We start from the raw sequence: 16,557 nt of genomic DNA, 5'->3' as shown, positions 1-16,557 counted from the left end.
TATAACAAGTTTCTGGTCAACTCTTTAAGTGTTCAAGTTCCAAAAAAAAAGTAATTTTTGAAGAAAATTTTTGAAGTACATTATACATTTTTTATTCCGAAAAATTAATTGTATAAAATTCCTTCGATAGAATAAAATTGAAAAGTAAGCTACGAAAATTATCAAAAACACGCTTTGTTCTGTTATTTAACATGTTATGGGGATGAAAAAAATCACAGTGTATCTTTAAATGCAACTAAAACATTTGTCGAGAGATTTTTGCTCTATTTCAAACGAGTCCTGTTTTATAGAATATTATAGAATATTTTCACAATTTTCGCTTAATTATTGTAGTTTTTAATATAAGCGCGCTCCCTCTAACATTCGTATTTACATATCTCCCTTTCAAATCATCTTTGATGGCCTTAAGGAAGCCATAGACTGTTGGGAGCGATTGGGAAGTTGTACGGTCTGACATTTAAAAAAATCGCTTGCTCAATTATTTATTTATTTTAATATTAGAATTATCGAGTTAAAAAGAATACCTGAGATACGCCACGAAGTAACAGCGAATCTTTTTTTTACATTCTTATAAGCCTAAGAGTTGTTTATCCAATCTGTTCCAGGGACAGAACGATATCGGAAAAGCTCTCGGGGTATTTTGATTCCTGCTGGCTTTCGTTGAAAAAAGGCTTCACCGCGCTTTATCAAGTAGATTCCTTCTCCCGGTCCTTTATCGAAGAGACTGGATCTGAGATGGAGATTCAACAAATCTCCCGACGGGCCGGATTGTCACGTGGCCGAAAACACTGAACAGATTAATCCTATATGATCAAAAAACTTCATTTGCGAAACTAAATTTTATTTTATTATGAATAAAACAATGTTATTTTGTTTTGAACACTATAGGTCTCACTAAAAACGTGTTGAAATGTTTATTTTATTGATAAACAACCGTGTACGTGAAAACCTTACTAATTGAAATGTAAAAAGGAAACTGACATAAAATAGTTAATGGAAAGATTCATCTTATTCAGTCACTGGGGATAGTTTAACTGTTGTGTAAACTTTAAATAATTAAAATTATTATTTTTTTTTAATGATGAACTAACGTTTATAAGACAAGGTTTTATGCATAGAATAAAGGATAATAAATAATTATAAGTAATAATTAGTCATCCGAAATACTGATACAAATTGAAAATATCTCCCGAGTAAAAATAAATGCCGCCAACGGGCATTAGTTTATCATTAAAAAATAATAATAATATTTGACAAGTCAAAAATATTTCACCAATAAATGAAGATATCGTATATCTCGACGCCATCTAGAGAAAAATTTAGCACTTATAAAGCCTTTCCTACAAAAATAAAGTAGTTTGTTTACAGGTGAAAAAATATAATAAGCAGTAATTGTTGATTGAGGTACTAGTACATATTGAATCATTTGGCGGGTTGGAAATAAGCCGAAATTGCTCAGTGGATACAAAACACCTGACCGGACATCAAAAGGCACGGGTTCATTTCCCGTTGGCGGCATTTATTTTTACTCGGGAGATATTTTCAATTTGTATTAGTATTTCGGATGACTAATTATTGCTTATAATTATTGATTAAAATTCTCATCGAATTTCCAAGGTACTGCAAATGTTCTTTAAATTTCTTCATTAAAAAATGAAAAACAGTATTTTTCTGGATGTTTCAGAGTGGAGAAAAATCTCAGTATCGTCCTAGTGAAAGGTCACCACTTATATGTCATTTTAGCCGTTTGTGGGCAGATCTAAATAGCTAGGTACTTCTCAAACATTTCTTTTTCCCATCTCCTTTCTCTTCCCCATCTCTTTTTCCCTTTCACCCCCTTCGTTCTCCCAACATAGAGAGCAGTTGAGGTTCTTACGCAGTATTCACACGACTTTTTTTAAACCGATTTAATAAAACTAATGGCGTCAGTACAAATAAGACATTCAAACTCTTAGGTCAATGAAATTAGCCATCTGTTCAAGAAATTAATTAGCTTTTTATTAACTTTTGATTTATTTCAAGATAAAGTGAAAAATTTGCTTAGTTCGGGCACACGGACACGCCCACATTACACTTCTACGATTTTATCCCTTCAGCGCCGAAAGAGGATTTTAACGGCGTTGCTAGGAGGAACAATCTAGAAGCGAATGAATTATTAACGACTTGATGCTATCTTAAGCGTCCGCCTCGGGAGGATTTAAAAATAAATTGTTTTAAAGTAAGCAAAATAAAAACCTCGAGTTTATCAATTTAGATTTAAAGTTCTTTGTTTGAACAGTTTTCTGAGAATAATCTAGTACCTAACCTCCCAAAAGCGGGGAGAAAGTTTCAAATGGACTCCGCAAAAAAATAAAAATATTTATATTCTGTAAAAAATATTTAAAATACTAACTTACGTACCCCAATTAGCTGGATGCATTTTAAATATAATATTTATATCTAGTAGTAGTTCTGGGAACAGTAAACCTCGCGTCAAATAAAATATTATGCTAAATTTCACTTATTTAATAAATCAAAACAAACATTTGTTCTGAAAACAAAAGATTTTTAAGTAAATACTACCTTACCTACTTAATCGTAAATTATTTGTTATTATTTATTTCTAAAGGGTAATTTTAAAATTTCGAATCACAATTCGAATTCTTTTTTCAAACATTCTTCAGGCAGGTAGGAAACATACTTTTACAAATCTTTACTGAATTATCATTAAGAGGCGGGTGTGGAATACTAACACCTCTGCCATAGGTCACTCCAAGTGGTTCGCTACGTTTGGTGACATAGCAGGAATGCCCGAGTTCATGGGGTGTGGATTGTCTAGGATCACCTACCGTGTGTCGGGCCGGATTTGGAGAGACTGGTTGAGAGATATATTTTTACCTCGCCAGCAGGACTCCCTCGACCCGGCATTATACCTCGAAGGGAGGGATGAATTTAAACGTCCGTCACTCCTGGACACACTATTTATTTATTTATTAAAAAAAAAACAGTTTTTAACATAAAAAACATACTCTGCACATTTCATTAGGGCATTCCTGTATCAAGATGTGCAGCTTTACAATTATATCATTTAAAAAAATACATATATGTAAACTTAATATAATAATAACATTAAATTTAAACCTAAAAAATAAAAGTTTATGACACGGTCGTTTCGAGACCGGTAGACAAAAATAAACAAAATTTTAGTAACAAATGTACGAAAAATAAAAAGAAAAATGTCAACAAAAGAAGCATTGGTAAGTAAGTTGGCAACAATATTATTCTTCTGTTAACTAAAGTACAAGTTACCTGTGCTGGCTTATCAGACACAAGCATAGGGTAACCATACTAACAATTACCACATGGATAGTATGAATGATAAATTATAAGAAAAAATAATATAACTAAATAAAAATAGGTAAATAATAACTGATAGGTAAGTAAATAATATTAATAATAATATAATAAAAAGTAAGTAAGTAAATAAATTAGCTAGATAATAATGAAAGTAAATAATAATACACTGACCCCCAGGTTCTTACCCACCCCTCGTACATTTTCATTCCCAGATCTTCCTCTCATTTCTTGGCTTAAAAAAACCTTTCACAACAAATTTACGTATATACAAAATAAAACGTAAATCTAGTTTGTGTTATTTGACTCAATAATTGTGCTAAACTTGTATTTAGCTTAATCTCACCAAGGCCTGAACTCACTGCGTCGCTACTGACTTCGTCGTAAAAAATTATAACCTTGAAAGTAAGCAGGTACCACATATAAGTATACTAAACAAAATGCGCCTATTTTTTGTCGAATCGAAACCCAAAATCAATATTCGTCATTTACGTAATTTCCCCAAGTTTATTTGATCAAATAATTAGTGGCGGGGCACACGTGCTCGGTTTCTGATTGTGATCGAGTTAAGAGGTCTCGATGATTCGCATATTTGGCCGATCCGATTTACATGAGCGAGCGAGTAGCAATTTACCCCGACATCACCGCTACCCCACACTCCCCCAACATAACCTAACGTAACCTAACACGTTATGTACATAGAAACAGTAAGGAGAATAAGCCCCGAATGTTTAATAATATGCGCAATGAGAACACACGATTACGTTAGGGCAAATAACAACTAAAAATATATTTTTTAGTAAACTTAAATTTTTGCTATCTGAGCGCATAATTATTCATTTGATAATATCTCCACGCCTTCTCTCCATGCACTTTCTTCCTTCTGATTAATATTACACTTGCAATAATAATAATTATTATTTTATTTTATTTTATTAGGTACAATATTTTTTACAATTCAGGTTTTCCAGTAATGTAGGCCTCACTGGGTGGCGTGCCCGTGCTGAGGCCTTCATTTTATAATATGAAATATAAACTACATAATATATTTAGTGAGAAAAATTATACATTTAAAATTAAAAATACATAATAATATATTTAAAATTAAAAAAAATAGTACATTGAAAAAAATCTTGTGTGTTTGTGAGTGATGTGTGTTTATATTGGTTTTGTGTGTTACGTGAAGGTTTTATTTGTATTTTATGCTATGAAATTTTGGTAATATTGTCTTTTTTGTTCTTTAATCCATTTTGTAATTTTGTGTGTGAATTTATTTTTATTTTACTCAATTTTAATTTCAAGTTTTAAACTGTTGAAAGCTTTTATTGCATGGTATTGGTAGTGTCATTGTCCAAAGCTTGAATTTACTGTCGGAGTTTTTATGTTTTCTTTGTACGCTTGTCTAACTGGTCTGTTAGTGTTATTTTGTGTCTGTTGAAATTTATTTTTTTTTGTCAAAAATGTAGTTTAGTAGTGTTTTAGAGTATAATTGGCGTATATCTAGTACGTCACAGCTGTTGAATATTTGGTCTGTATCAGTCAGTCTATGTTTTTTTAGTATTACCTTTAAGATCGTTTTCTGTGCGGTTTCTATGTAATTGATAGCCGAGTTTGTTGCTCCTCCCCAAGCAATAATTCCATATTCTATTATTGATTGGCAAAGTGCAAAATATATTGTTTTTAATTGTTTTATTTTATATATGTTTCTTATGTTTAGGAAAATGTGTATTGTTTTTAAATAAGGATCCTTCAAAAATTCAAAAAAATTAAGACTTTGTATGGAAATTCGTATTAGGTTCTAGAAATGTTTAAATACTAGCCCAGACCCGTTAAAATCACGGGATATAATTATTGTAGGTTTGGAAAAAAATATATTTGTCTCAGTATGGCAACTTAATAAAAATAAAAATATTAGAGACGATCCGAAATTTAACATTCGAGTGAAAAACGTTATGAAAACTTGAAAAATCATCATTCTGATTAAAATCTGTTAAATGTGTAAACAAAAGAATTACACATTTCAAATGTATTTTTTTTTATTAATTATTAAAATAAAATAATGTTAAATAAGAAAGAGAAAGGTGGGGGAGTACCTGGCTATTTAGATCCGGTCACCAAACACGTCTTAAGCCATTTCAAGCAACGTTTCTTACACCAGGGAGATACTAAGAGTATCTTCCACTCTGGAACGTGCCGCATGTACAATATATATAGTATATTAAATGAATAATTCGAGAAATGACACAAAATCATCAAATAAAATGTTCTTGCGCACGTCGGGTTTTGAACCCGAGACCTTCAGATTGCTAGTCGAGAGCTTTACCCTTCGACCACGTCTTTTTTGTTTCTAAAATAAATATTTTTAAAACATTCCTCTATATTTTTTCTCATAAATGACTTCATCCTGGTCGGAGAGAATTTAAAAATTGTTCGAGTTTAGTGACCAGATCTGGATAGCCAGAAACTTATAACCTTTCTCATCGCTTCTCCATTATTTTCACCGTATTTTTCACCATCACAACACGAGTGTCAGGTAAGGAATCGAATAGAAGAAAACGTGAACGCCTGAGAATCAAATGGCACTATCAATTGAATCAAAAACTTATTACGTTCATGTCAAGAGTCATCACAACAAAACACACAAGTGAGACTTTGATATGACTAAACGGCTTGACGGTAAGTAAGTTAGTCCAGTTGTCATTTTAAGAACATTTCAGAACAATTCACATTACTGTAGTTCGTAGTTATGCTCACTCCGGTTAGGTTGGGTGTATATGGTAGAGCGGGGTAGACCGAGGTCAAATAACACTTGTGATGCACCATCAGAAACGTAATGTCAATGCAATCATTGTTTAATTGCTGCAGCGATCATCAAATAATATTTGGGTAACGTCTCATTAGAGCCTCGTTGACGTTGAACAGAGATAATTTTCTTACATTAAATACGTTTTTGGCAAACTGCTATGATAAATATTGAACAAAGCGGTATAAGGAAAAAGAGCTTTATAATTTTACCTGCGGACACAACCAATTTAAAAATTCCAAAAATGTTATCAGTGGGCTAATAGTTGATGAAATGAAAACGTTATCAAATACTTTAAATAAATCATGGTTATTAATTGTAAAATAAGCAAAGCATTTGAATATCAACAACGAAAAAAATGTAATAAAACTTATAAGTGAATTACACCACTTTTTCCCGAACCAACTAAGAATTCCTGACGTTTATTCGTTTTCTAATTTTCCCGTAAATAAAGTGCAACAGCGGCACAATAAACATATCAGCGAGGCAGAAACATATATTTCAAAATATAATAAGATCTCATTGAAAGGGAGATATAAATTACACGTTAGTTTTCGATTCGCGTTATTTTTGACGAAATTAGCGATATCTTTGGGAAAAGCGGTGGTATATTGCAGGAAAAGTGATACAAGGTATTTTTTTGGTATTTTGCAGTAAAAAGGGAGAATGATACCTTTTATTTTTGTAAATCGAAAGATTCGTTCCATTTTGATGACTTGTGAAAACCATGGACAAAAAACCTTAGAACCTTATTATTTTAATACCAAAAAATTGCTTGATTGGGCCTCCAACTACAAACTATGCCGCTATTTAAGGGGCCGACGACCGATAGATCTCCAGGCCCAGGGGAATCGACACGTGGTCAATTCATTCCCCGGCGGGATTGATGAGGTTCACATGGCGACGCCTGAGGCCCTAGAATGGCTCGCAGACCTAGATGTCCCCCTCTGACCCCCCACCAATAATAAAGAGGAAGAAGAATTGGTTCAAAAAATGTGAAAATTGTAAGGACGGGTTGTTTCGGAGAATTTGAACAATTCATCGAATTTCAACGTTCATTTTCGGGTTCTGCGAAAGTCCTATTCAAGTTCTGTTTTTATATCATTATAGGTTAGTTGCTTGAAAGAACTGAAATAAAAACTGAACTTGAAAAAATCTTTCACAGAACTTGGAAATGAACGTTGAAATTTGATGAATTGTTCAAATTCTCCGAAACAACCCGTCCTAAGTATTTAAAAATGGCAAAATTCATATCTTCCGGGTATAAAATTTAAAAATAAATAGTCTCTAGGCATTGTTTATAATTAAAGGAATGAAATTAAATGTTTTCCTATTTTGGCACCTACACTGGGCATAGAATTCTGATGCAACCCTCTTGCGCACTGTGCAAGTGTCCGAAATAACAAGAATGTAACTGACTTTTTTCACACAAAACTATCGTACAACGTACAAGTATGTTTTATAGAGTATGACGGAAGTAGTTAGATCAACAACCTAACTCCAGCGACAAATCAGCAAGTCGGAGAATCACAGTAGTTCCACCAGCCCCCGGGCAAGTTTCGCCCCCGCACCCGCATCTAGAAACAATCTCCATTTCCAAGTTAACTACACTTCAGTCAATCAGTCGTAATGGCAAGGCTTCATCCGAAGACTGCTTCTGCTACATATCTCGGCAACAAAACTTAATTAGGGATAAAAGCTCCCACAGTTGAGAATGCACCCCCATGGTGCACAGTGGCCCGAATGTTTGGTGCAGGTGAACTCGAGCAAGATGCAAAACACGTAACAGGGTAATGGTGAGTTTTAGCTATTTGGGGGACTTTAAATGGCGATGTGAGATATTAAACTAGTGGCTAAGTAAGCTATTAATATTACGACTTTTATGGATACTAGCCAAAATGAACATAAGTGAAGCAGGCGGAAGTTTCCAATCGCAAGAAGGTGTAGTTAATATTACACACTCTTAGTAATAATTTTTTTTTTCTTTTTCATAAAATATATTTTAATACAGTTTTTTACATGCTTTTCGACTACCATGCTAGACACATGTCCCTATTATGGTAGTCGAAATTTGTGTATAATTATATAATTGCAATACATGATTCATTTGTTAAAATATTATTTTGTGAAATGTAATGTATTTGTAAAATAGGTAATACTTTAACTGAAAATAAGAAAATTATGAAAATAAAGATAAATTAATTAATTATTTTAAAAAGAAATTTTAAACAGAATTTAAATGAAAAAAAAGAATAATAAAGCAAATAACCTTAATTTAATGATGTTAGGCATTATTTAAAATAGTTCCTTCCCTTCATAAATAACCAATTCTGAATATATAATATTAGGTAGATTGAATCTTGTAAAAATAAAGATACAAATAAAAATAATAGATAATGTTAGGGATAATAGAAATAAAAATAAGAATAATCGCATCAGCGTAATATAGAGTTTTTGTTGAAAGTTAATTTAGAGATAAAATTTTTACTCGAGAAATATGAAAAAATAAGAACAGTTTTAAGATGTAAGGCATTCTTTATAATATTTCCTTCCCTGAGCAAATAACCAGTTCTGTACACTAATGGCATAAAGATCATCAGTTTTCGATGTCTAATACTAATACTCAGTAAGTTGAACATTTTAGGCGCTATATAATAGAACTGTCGCTGGGCGAAGGCTGTTTTTGTTGGAGGAATTTTACATTTTTGGTGTGATGAATAGCGGGTGCAAATATTTGGTTGAGTTTTGAGTGTTAAATCATTTTTCCTTATGTGTATGAGAATTGTCTAATGTCTAGGATTTGCGATTTTTTTTATAAATGGGTCTGAAGGGTAAGATAGTTAGAATTATAATTTTGTTTACATTCGTATTCACTTATGTTACTGTGGAGGAAAAAAAACATATTTTAAAAATAATTCGTATTTTTTTTATGAATACTATAATATTTCCAGAAATCTTATGAACGGGTCGAGTAAAATTTTAAACATTTTTTTGCTGATAATTTAAATGCAATATTTTAATAAATAAGAATTTTGTTTAATTTTCCCAAACGTGAACTGATAGGTACGATATTTAACTCGCTAGCGCAGAGATCGCAAGTTTAAAACCAGAAATGCAAAACGAAAGTCAGCTCAAGTTTTTTGTAACACTATGAGAATGCTTAGTATTTTATTTATTGTAGATTTTAGGTCTTAGTAAAGTATTGTATAGCCTTGAAGAAGATATGATTGTAGCGAAAACTGGACGGCATTAAGTTTAAAAAATAAAAGTGGTGTCAACTAAGTTATTGATATACTTTAAATTATAAAGTTTTTTATTTCAGAAATATTCCTACTTAAAGAATTTTTTTCTAAATTACGTCATTTTTTTCTCCTATACGGTGGGTTTTTTAAATTGTGCGTTTGAGTTTCATTTCAAATAAAGAAGAATTTTTCGGAATTCCCCTAGCGACGGATATACAAATTTAAAACGTTGATTGAAAAGAATAACTGATAAGCCCTCCTCTTACTTCATACCTCTTCATTTTCTCCACCCACTTCCTTCCCCTCCCATTTCCTTCCGCCTCCACTTGTGCTTGCCACACTTCCACCGGCTCGGGGCAACAGGACTCACGTAGATCAAACATTACATAAAATGATCTAAATAACATTTTGCTTCGAATTTTAACTGTCCCCCTTTTCAATATTACTTTTCCACATCAGTTCAAAAGTTATACTCACAACCAACACAGGAGGAAGTATAAAAAAATGTGTTAAAAATTATTTTCATCGGTTTAAATCCAATAAATAAAACATCTAATATTAATGAAAACAGCCTGGTCAAAAATAAACAATTTAACAAAAGTTAAAACGTTTTTTCCCTAAAATACGAATTCCACTAGGAATTCACAGTTTAAAAAGTTAACCCTTTGGATGCTGTGGAAAATTGACACAACATTATATTTTCATCATTTTCGAACGTGATGAAACAGCATCCTTATCACATAATTTCATAATGTGCAGCTACAGAGCACAGATATTATCAGCAGTCAAAAAATTAAGATTATGTGAAAAAAACTTTGGAATGGCAGCTGTCCATGGTACCCTGTATTAGTTGCATTTGAGAGTTTTGGCATTTAACGTGTTTTTAAAGAAGTTTAGTCAAGAATGTCCGTTATTCCGGTAAAAGCTTTTAATTTTAAAGGTTATCTGAAGTGTTTTGAGTTAGCAAAAGTAGACTAATGTATTTTAAAGTAACTTTAAAAGGACCACATAGAAAACTGTTTACATATCTTCACTATATTAATTGCTAAAATGTGCTTGTAACAGGTCCATATCGGACTCTGAAAGATCATTTACCATTTCTTTTTCACCAAAAAAAAAAACAAACATATATTTGCTATTTACTTTTGGTATCATGGTCAGGCCTCCAAAGGGTAAAAAATGTTTTAAATTTTTATAATGTTTTAATATTTTGAACCAACAAAATGTCACTTCCACACAAAATAAATATGCACGCACACTCAGTATTAATCATCTTTTACATGCGAAAAAAATAACCGCTACATATTGACCAACTGCTATGCCAAAATATCGTTAAAAATTTCATATCCCAAGTGATTTATAGATTGTGACCCGCACCGAGATACCCATAATAATATAAGGAAAGTCACCGCTTGTGGTTCTCGTACGACGTGTAATGTTTCCGTACATAAATAATACAATCTGGGAAAGGTACTGGTAAAAATATGAGCACAATATAAACTATAAATCATGAATCCGAGGCGCAAAGAATTCACTTAGAGCGTTTTGTTTCCGTGTAGCATTTATCAAAAGGTGTAATATTTTACCGCAGCGCAGTTCGGGCGGATATTAAAAGGCGAACTACTGTGATGTGAAATACGTGCATGTTAATATTTATTATATATGGGAAACCTTTTGTTTTATGGGTTGACCATGGAAGATAACCAAATGCAAATAGTCAATAGGAAAATATTATCGTCCAAATATCTAAATATTTTAAATCGAAAGCTGCTTCCTAAAAGCTTCCGATTTCAAATATTTAGATATTTCCTATTAACAACATTGATCATATCGATGTGGGTACTTAGCATGACGAACATTTCTGCGCGGTTTTTTAAAACCTCACAAGAGTCTCAACTGCTCCCAACCTTCTGGAGCAAGTGAGGCTATGGCATCAACAATTGGGGTATGTGCTGAAGTGGAAGGAAATGGGGCAGAGGAAGGTGGGAAAATACCTGGCTAGTCAAGTCTGGTCACCAAACACGGCCAAAACCATTTTAAGCAACGTTTCAATTCTTCACACAATAATCACATAACATGAGAACAGATCGTTTCTACGACTCGTTCTTGAGTTAATAACTCGGCTGTAGAACGATATACCAGCCCCTGGTTTCTTTCCTTCTACAACATGGAGCTCACTCCTTTTTCCTACTGAAAAATACCCTCCACTCAGCATCCCTAAAAATGACATAGGCCCTGAAGAAAATTATTGTCCCCAGGGCTTCCCTAAATATAAAATAAACATATTAAATTAATTACAGGTAACTTATAAGAATTTGTAAGTGCATATTGCAGGTGTGTGTTCTATTTTTCGGTGAAAAATGAAATGGAAAAGTTGCCAAGATTTAGAAAAAAAATAAGAAAAGTTTGTCGGAACACCCATTTCAATACAGATTTGTATTGAAATGTTGTTGTTGCTCGACGTTCACATTTTAATTATTTCTGCTGATATTCTATTTACTATTACTGAAATAATGTTTTTAATTGTTTTTTTATTTAAGATTTTAAGGATTAAGATTAATAAATACAGGACCTTACCATTAAAATATATTACGTCAAACAGTTTGAAAATTTTATGAAACGTTTTTCAACTATAAAATTAGGGGCAAACACAATATTTTATTTTTATAGACGATGAATTGGTAACTTCCCGAGAGATCCCTCTAAAAAAATTTGAGAATTTAGTAATACGTTCAACAGAAATAATTAAAATAAACCTCACGGTTAGGCCTGCTAGGGCAAAGTCGACCGTAGGTCTGACCATAACGCCGGGCCGCGCGCCAAATATTGTTTTACACGACTTCATCACTTCGTTAAGATTTCCACGTTATTTTAGAGATTTGTTAGGGTAAATTCAACCGTAGGTCTGTCCAATACACAAGGGTCGCGCTTCGCATATTTTTGTGCACGGCTGCTTCACTTAGGTCGTTAAGATTCTGGCTTGTTTTTCGGATATTTTCTCGATTTAATCTTTTTGGTTAGTATGAATCATAGTGCAGTTGTTTACCTGATGAAAGAGGAATCAGATTGGACCCGTGTGAGAGATGGGATGACGAACCTGTTGAGAAAGAAAAAATATTGTTAAAATCAATAAAAATCATTAAACAAATTAGAATTATTGATAAAATCAATAACAAAACGTTAGGTAAAATGCAAAGCGTTTTTGGCACAAGATAAATAATGGAAAACATTAAAAAATATAAACGGTGTCTGGAAAATAGTACAAGCGGCAAACTAGTAAATCTATAGTTCACATTATTTTCGATCTGAGCATTTCGATTTTTTGTTTTGTTTTAACTTTTTCATTTTTTTCGGCAAATAAAGGTTTGAAAAAAACTTTGCGAGCCAGGTGTACACTTCATTATAAAAGACATTAAACAGCTTTTACTAACCCTCTACCAACTTTCTTACAAACTTTACGTAAAAAATTTCAACTTCGGACACGATTTACTCGAAAAGGAAAGTTCAAATCAAAAAAAGATATACATAGAAATCGACTCCGAATGATGGAGATTCACTAGTTTTAACATTCGTAGATAAATACGTATAAAATGAAAGTTTACACATGCATTTAATTTATAATCGCAGAGCGGAGCAACGAGAAAAGTATAGAACATGCAAGTATAACACGCGAAGTTATTCAAATGTAATAATTTCTAGTCATAAAACTTTCTTTGTTACGTTGTGAATCGTGCGAGAACAATGGAGTTAAATTTATAACTTAGATAGTCCATAAACACCGGCGACTGCAAAAATCATAAGATGTTTTACGGGATGTAGCATATATATTGTAAATACTCGTAGCATGTGTTGCCGGCTGCATATTTCAAGCGAAATGATGGTAATCAAGCTGCATTTTTTGGGCCGTCGTAAAGTCCGGGAAAACTGAAGCCTTTTATATATTTACGCGCTTATGGAATCACGATTTTTGTGCGATGGAGTATATTTATGAATATTCGATTCCTCGGCTGGCTAAGTCCTCCATCACAACACAAGCAACATTTTCGGCTTTCTGTGGTGGTAGTAGGAGATTTTCAAACATTGTTGGGTTATTCGTAACCTGGGAATGTTTGTCTTTCTTTTAAATTTAAAAAAAAAAAAAAAAAAATTAACCCTTACAGTGTCGAAAAGCGCCGTGGCGCTCATAGGTAGGTGTGCGAGAAATGCCAGCGACGCGGTAGCGCTCTTTTCGACAATTCACTTTTGGCGCGCGTCAGTGACGGTGTGTTCCCGTGTTTATGTTTTAATTCATTAAATTGCGTTATAACTTTCGGTTCCATGATATTTCATCAAAATGAAAATTCAACACACCTCTAAAAAATGATAATGAGTCATTAAAAGTGATAAACTAGGTTTAATAGTTACCTATTTAACCTAGTTTTTGCTTCATCACATTTCATAACTTAATCAGTTTTTGGAGGTGTGTTAAATTGTCATTTTGATGACATTCCCGGTCACCATGCAGCAGTAAGGACAGTAGCTCTGTGAAAAGATCCAACCTGATTTGCTCGTTGTGTAAAAAAGTACTGCACGGTGTTGGTGTAGGAAAACACTCTTGATAAATCTTACATTAAATAATAATACTTACTGAAAATTACAGAACATATTTTCCATATATGTTCTGTAATTTTCTTGTCAATAAATATGTAGTATTCGATTTCTGTTCTTTTATCATAATAGTTTGAAACCTTATGGAATGTTGAAAAAATATGAAAATTAGTTTGTTGTAACAGAAATGGCAACTGTTTTTCTTTTTTATATAAATAGTCTATAAAAATGCACTTATTAATGGAATTTTAAGTATATTTAGAAAAAATATTTATGGCACTAAATGTGTCAAGATATAAATGCAGTTGGATACCAATTATCTGGGCTTGTTCATCAGTGAATAGCCTTTTTTAGTCCCAAGCTTTTATTGTGGTAGCCACCTTTGTTTTGAAGACCCAAATGGTGGCAACAGGCAGTCTGATTGATAAATTACATTATTTTAACAAACGGATTGCAACCTTCAGACCACGGATATCAGGTGAGAATGCTAACCTAGTTCTACAAGTATTTCAATGAAAGGTGCTCCGAAAGACTAGCGTCATTAACCCTATCGCATCGGAACCGATTTGTCACATGAGAATATTTAGAATTAGTCGCTTTTACGACCCGCTCTCGGCTGTGCAGTGATTTACCTTTTGTCTGCCTTTATGTTTACTCTCCTATACAACAAAGGAACGAATGAACCTGGGTCCCTCCAAAAAACACGAGATCTTGGAACTTATCTTATGGAGTAATAAAATAATTATTTTGCATACTGTTATAGCTTTAAATGTTGTGCTATCTAAATAAATAAAAAATTAAATGTTCGTTTGTTCAAAATCTTAAGTCTCCGAAAGTTAGTCACCGATATTTTTGAAAATTTCAAAGTGTGTTTTTATTAATACTAGGAGTGTTAGGAGAGAGGTTTGAATGGTAAGAGAAGTCGGGGACGCCCGGGGAATACCTATATAATATTTCTGCCCCGGAATGAGATACAGAGTCGATTTAAAGTCGATGTAGGTAACATTGTGATATACAGTAGAAAATGGCGGAAGAAGTCGTAGACTAAAACTAACTAACCATCACACCGTTTTCGGCAGGGGTCGGCAGAGAGGACGGACCGCCAAACAACTCGGTCTTAGCACACAATTCTTGCCTCATTCACATTCATATACCGTCTCATACACACTCTTCTTTTATTCTGACTCTTGACATGGCCCGACTCAAGTATCTGATTCACTTGGTCGTGCCATGTCGATCAAAAAATAAAATATTAATAGCGAAGCATTGTGGAGTTCGATAGTTTCGTAACAAAAAAAAATTAAACAAAAAAAAAAAAAAAACCCAAAGAATACATATTCCGTGAAGGAAATCATTTCAATTGGATCCCCCGTGTGGATAGATATTAAATAAATGATTTAGAAATGCATAAGATGCTTACAAGAAAATGATCTTCACTTGATATTTACCTCGTAATAAGCAAAATTAGCTTATGTATGGCCTACGCAACCTTATAATGATCACACTGACTAACGGGAAATGGTAATTTATAGACTCCATAACTATTTCTCAGGCGACAGCAGAGCAAAGCAAGTATCGCCCTATTGTATTCAGCGACGTGTGAATGTACGAAGAGCGGAGTATTTCAAACTTAAAGAATGATTTACGTTCAGTGTTATTGAGGCCGTATATTATATTTAACTAAAATTCAATCTCTGGTTATGCCCCGGGTGAGGCCGGGACCACCACTACGAGAGGTAAAGGAAATTGGCTCACCGGGAACTGAATATGTGCGAGTATTGTGTATGAGTTTTGTATGGGACGTATATGAAAATGCATGAAAGAAAAAGAGATATATGGGGCACAATGTTTTGCTGTCATTGACGTTTGGTTTGTTCGGGGAAATTTAGTGGCTTCCCGTGATGTTAATGGGGAGAGATAGGAATGATAATAAATGCACTATTTAATAGGAAATCTGGGGGAAATGTTTTAGTAAACAACACACAATACTTTAGTTTACTTTATGTTGGGTTGTTATGACAGGAATGGGTGTAGTAGAAATGGGATCCCTCGAGTGCAAATGCGGTAAAACTATGTTTTACGAATGAATAAATGAGAAATACTCGCTGTACAATGCAGATGACCGATGTACCTAATCGCAATAAAAAAGATTAAAGTGGTGGATTCACGTAGGGTAACCGTACGCAGTTGAAAAGTGTGCGCGATACTTTTTCGCCTTTCTTACCGAAGGGTGCCATTGTGTAACAAACGTCAGAACGGTGTGGTCTTTCAGAATAATCAGTAAAATAGTTTTTTTTTGTATGATGGGGTAGGGGTAAGAGGTTAAGTGTACGCAATTTCGTGAGTGCGTACACTTATCCCATATACATGGAATTATTTTTAAACACATACATTGCTCATCTTATATTAAATTCTTATCGTAAAATATTCCGCGAGTAAGAAAGCATCCCTGCAGGTCATTTTGCACCCTAGAGCATATTAAAAGCAGGGTGCGAACCCTAGCACTACGGTATGCGTATTCTTACCCTGCAAAAGTGTAAGCAATCGACATGCATGTGAATTTTTTAAAACAACTTTTTTACTTATGAACCA

At 33.3% G+C, this 16,557-nt stretch overlaps 1 protein-coding gene across 2 annotated transcripts in view; it reads right to left on the bottom strand.

The window, feature by feature from the left end:
• LOC149423778 (semaphorin-2A-like) overlaps positions 1–16,557 on the bottom strand; it is a 647,562-nt gene that overhangs the window by 525,711 nt on the left and 105,294 nt on the right. Inside the window, exon 3 of one of the 2 annotated variants that reach the window (XM_089631808.1) lies at positions 12,425–12,475. The exons of the other annotated variant lie outside the window; for it this stretch is intronic. Within the exon in view, the coding sequence (XP_089487934.1) occupies positions 12,425–12,475 (51 nt within the window). The remainder of the gene's footprint in view (positions 1–12,424; positions 12,476–16,557) is intronic. 2 annotated transcript variants of the gene reach the window in all.

The sequence above is a fragment of the Hesperophylax consimilis genome, chromosome 5 (genome assembly GCF_061612785.1).
Source record: "Hesperophylax consimilis isolate HC1 chromosome 5, BYU_Hcon_1.0, whole genome shotgun sequence".
NCBI lineage: Eukaryota > Metazoa > Arthropoda > Insecta > Trichoptera > Limnephilidae > Hesperophylax > Hesperophylax consimilis.
The sequence above is the reverse complement of the archived record's forward strand: the minus strand, read 5'-3'. Positions and strand labels throughout refer to the sequence as shown.